Below are 4,521 nucleotides of genomic sequence, written 5' to 3'. Positions count from 1 at the left end.
AGTGTAGTGGTTACCTAAACTCGCAACTCTGAAAAAGAAGATGGTCCAGGTTGCATTCAGTTGTCCTGAGCTGGTGTTCAGCAGCAGTAGCAGTGGAAGTGTTTTACTGTATGTATTCGTTGGGTGAAGTTTTGTTGTGAAAGTCTAGTCTTTAGTCAGCTACTGGCATCTGGGTGTGGGTTTAGTCTTTTTTTTTGCGAGGGAGTGTGGGTTTAGTCATTTCTCCTACTGCTGTCCATTTGCCAATTTACCTTACTTTTAGGGCCCGGGTCCCATGTGATGATTCGTACGCTGGAACCTCTGTGTTGTTTAGATGTATTTTTATTCAGACAATAAATATTAATTAAACCTTGCAAGGTACTCCATCAATTACTGTTCTTATTATCAAACTCGAAGCTAAGCACAATCACCTTTTAAGACAATGTGCACTGACAGACAGTTCTTTATAATTTTCTGATGTTACTTACAAATAATCATGTTTCGGTTCTTTGCGGCCTGCACAGAGGCTAGTTGAAGTTGATGGATGCAGGCATACTAATGCATGGTCTGCTGGCCAGTTCACACGAGGAACGGCTACCATACATTCAACCCTGAACCACAAGAGCAACCAAGCAGTTCACTCATAATGTAACATAATTATCTTAACCTCACGCTGACTATCATGCAATTTATCAAATTCTGATGTTCCCAGCAACGACTATTACTAAGCTTTTGATGAGCAAACGCAGTTATTGTGCAGCAAAACTCCATGAAGCGTCTCAAACCGTTGAGGTAGTAGCCCTAGGGCGTGGCTTCAAATCAGGCAGGTTAATGGCCACCGGCCACGAATGGGGCTGTGACCGCCAAACATAGCAGACCTGATTCCAAAGATGTCCACTTGTAAAATCACCAAGGTACACTGTGCTGACTGATGGGAGTGCTTCTGATGTGCACAGTATTCATGTGTTAGGGGGGTGGCTTGCAAGATCCTTCTCATCTTGTATACATAGTTAAATTATACTGTCAATTATTGAATTCGGATTAGTCTGGTTGTTACTCCATCATCTTTGATCTATTATTACTCGCAGTTTGAATCGGAATGTCATGTGCCTTATTTACTCAAAATTTGCACTCGTTGAATTGATTTAAATGTTACTCTCTCTGTAAAGAAACAGTGATCTAAACGCTCTTATATTTCTTTAGAGAGGGAGTACATGGTAGGACTGCTGATCGAAACTCATTTGGTCAATCTGTCGTCAGACTGCTGCTGCTGCCGTCGAGGATAGAGAAAGTCACATGACAACAACAGAGTGCAGTTTGACATTTCAAGAGTATAACTGATGTCTTTCCAAAAGAGAAAATAGACAACACAACTGTTTGACATTTCTATGGAACGTCCCCTCCCTATGCGCTTCCATAAACAAATAGCACTTAACCTCTTGTTGGCCGACGTCTGAAAATGCCTGAGGCAATGAAGATGGGATCATGGAACCACATGCTAAAGAAACTCATCAACTGACAACATGATCGCAGGAACATCATCGATACACACACTGAAGTACTTGCAAATAATATTAGAGGCGATATACCTAGAAATCATTTCTTTGACTTGTTGTAAACTAGTTCATCTTGAATACAATAAGAAGTTTAAGAACATCAAACAAATCAGACCATCTCATATATGTAACTCTAACTAGTTTTTTTGAAAGAATAACTCTAACTAGTAGTAGGATGAAGGCGTATTAACTCTGCATCAGGCCACAAGGTAAAGATCTAGCCGTCATTGGATGATCCAAAGATAGTGAGATCTGCCTTGAGGACGCACTTTGATTCTATAAGATACCCTCTGGACATATCCTTGAGTTTCTTGAGTGGCAAGAAGTTGTACCATGCCCAGCCTTCTGTACATATACATGGCACGAGACCTGCCACCACCACAAAAGTAAGATCAACTGTAATTATCAGGGGGTTACAAACAGTAATTCACACACTGCACTGGCAATTTCTAGGGAGAGCTGAACCTGTAGTTCTCGTGAAGTATTTCCCACTCTTTTGGTCGAGGATGGACAGAGTTATTTGAACCACCTTTCTGGACTCAATAAAGAGCTCATCCGAGGAGTCCAGGCACAAAGCCATGCTGAGGTAATCAGTGCTGCGCTTGTCACCATGCGGATACATGCCGATGTGCCTGATGACAAGAATGGGAAGTGACACTTCTTACAATTGGGTACCCGGGAAAATGTATTTGAAGAATGTGGTTAGTTATGATTTTTTTTAGAAAGTTGTGGCTCAGATTCTCAAAAAAAAGAAAGGAAGTTGTGGCTGAGCTTGGGTGTAGGCATCTACACCCATTAACTTTGAACATGACTTGGCGGCATTAAAATTAGAGTCTATACAATATACAATTATACAAAAATCTAAAAAAAAGACTACAGTACAATATAATAAAATGTTACTGTAAAAATACTAGAAGTAGAGTTCTTTGGTCCCATGCTTAAAGATCAAACTAAAATGTCCAGTTACAATATCTGAACTGACAATAGACCATTTATATGCCATCGGTAGTATTTATTATAAATTGTGATGCAAGGTGAATACCATCTATGCCCACCAACTTCAAATGTAGGAGAGCGGACAAATTGCTGAGACTCCAATTCTAGGAAATTGTTCATGGTCCAAGTGTATGTCCCTTTGATGAATCCCTTCTTCTGGACAAAGAGGTTCTCAACTGTGGTAGCCTTCTTTTGTACCACAACGGACTTCTTTTCAGGAGAAGAGACATCAATTTTTAATATATCCACACCGAAGACACAGCTATCATCCACTAGAAAAGCAGATGATTTCAGTAACTCCTGAAGAGAAATCAAGCATTCCTTGTTCGAGTACATATTCTTGTCATCGAAGTTATAGCTAGCTGTGTTTAGGTAAAAGTTAGAAAACTAGAGAAATAAAAACTTGAAAATATCCACACTTTCCCGCAAAAAACATATAATCAACTTTCACCCTAGTTAAGCATTTAAGGAGAGATCAAAGTAGCGAAATCCATCAAAATAAAGATTATCAAAGTAAAACACAACATGCATATATGAAATGTGGAACGCTGCTCGAATCAGAAGAGTCTCAAGTGTGACTCACAGTACATAAGGCCGACGGATAAACTTAATAGTAAAGAAAATCTGAAGTGACCTGTTAACGGGAAAATTAATTGATAATGTTACGGCATTAACTTGTGATGCACTAAGACTATGGACCCCCCCCCTCCCCCAGCTAATAGGATGAATGTAACTTTTTTTGCGGGGAAATAGGATGGATGTACTTGAAAAAACAGGTTCATAAGTCTACCTTTGGATCCACAGTACATTCCTTTTGAATGGTTGAATATAGACAACTCAAAATCTGCATGCAATGTGTGACCTGGCTCCAAGCATACCCGGGATATTCCGAGGGAAAGAGCAACATATGGATTTCCTTTATCGTCTTGACTGTGCTTTGGAGTCACTTGACCATCATGTTTGTTCTTTGGAGTCACTTGATTGTGCTTTGGAGTCACTTGTGTGCGAAGCGGAAAACGTCTTACCTCTCAGAGAGGGGGCGCCGTACATGTTATATGCAGGGGTGTGAAGCCCTGGTAGCGCATACAGTTGGGATCGATCTCATCCAGGAGAGAAGATCTCATACAGGTACAGGAGAGAGGTTACAACTTGGAGTCCAAGCTAGCTAGAGATAGAATTATGAGCTAGAGATAAACCTCCTATCCTAACTACCAAGATACGTACAACTCCCGTTAAGATACATTACATATGACGCGCACAATGAAGGTACACATACAGTGACACATATGGCTTGTTTAACACCCTCCTTTAATCACAACTTCATCAAGTTGAGATTATGCTTGAAGTCTTCAAAGCTTCTTGTAGGCAAAGGCTTTGTGAATCCATCTGCAAGTTGATCTTTGGAGTGCACAAAGCGTATATCAAGTTGCTTCTGAGCAACTCTCTCTCTGACAAAATGAAAGTCTATCTCTATGTGTTTTGTTCTAGCATGGAACACTGGATTTGCAGAGAGATACGTAGCTCCAAGATTGTCACACCATAAACAAGGTGCCTGTTTACTTCGTATGCCAAGTTCCTTCAGCATGGATTGAACCCATATGATCTCTGTTGTGGCATTTGCCAATGCTTTGTATTCTGCCTCTGTGCTTGACCTGGATACGGTTGCCTGTTTACGTGCACACCACGATATCAAGTTAGGTCCAAAAAATACTGCAAAACCACCAGTGGAACATCTGTCATCAAGACAACCTGCCCAATCAGAGTCAGAGAATGCACTGACTAAAGTAAATGGTGATTTGCCGAAGTTCAGTCCTAAGCTCAGAGTGTGCTTAACATATCGAACTATGCGTTTTGCAGCTGCCAGATGAACATTGGTAGGTGCATGGAGGAACTGGCAGACTTTATTAACAGCAAAAGAAATATCAGGCCTGGTAAGTGTGAGATACTGAAGGGCTCCTACCAGACTCCTGTATTTGGTGCTGTCTTCTTG

At 40.8% G+C, this 4,521-nt stretch overlaps 1 protein-coding gene across 1 annotated transcript; it reads right to left on the bottom strand.

The window, feature by feature from the left end:
• Positions 1-1,752: 1,752 nt before the first annotated feature.
• LOC147992450 (MATH domain and coiled-coil domain-containing protein At3g58410-like) lies at positions 1,753-3,340 on the bottom strand. Its single transcript, XM_087540580.1, has 4 exons — positions 3,322-3,340; positions 2,578-2,893; positions 2,001-2,167; positions 1,753-1,904 (listed from the first exon to the last, which is right to left on the bottom strand). Exons 1-4 carry the CDS (start codon positions 3,338-3,340, stop codon positions 1,753-1,755), a joined length of 654 nt encoding a protein of 217 aa, XP_087396706.1.
• Between the last annotated feature and the right edge of the window lie 1,181 nt (positions 3,341-4,521).

The sequence above is a fragment of the Triticum urartu genome, chromosome 1A (assembly GCF_056163025.1).
Source record: "Triticum urartu cultivar PI428250 chromosome 1A, HENAU_Tu73, whole genome shotgun sequence".
In the NCBI taxonomy this organism is placed as follows: Eukaryota; Viridiplantae; Streptophyta; class Magnoliopsida; order Poales; family Poaceae; genus Triticum; species Triticum urartu.
The sequence above is the reverse complement of the archived record's forward strand: the minus strand, read 5'-3'. Positions and strand labels throughout refer to the sequence as shown.

Excerpts from the sequence above, each read along its gene's own strand:
- LOC147992450 (XM_087540580.1), bottom strand. Across the intron at positions 2,168-2,577 it reads GAAGTTGGTGGGCATAGATG|GCACATCGGCATGTATCCGC; the intron begins GTATTCACCTTG and ends TCTTGTCATCAG. Across the intron at positions 1,905-2,000 it reads ATACTTCACGAGAACTACAG|GTCTCGTGCCATGTATATGT; the intron begins GTTCAGCTCTCC and ends TGGTGGTGGCAG.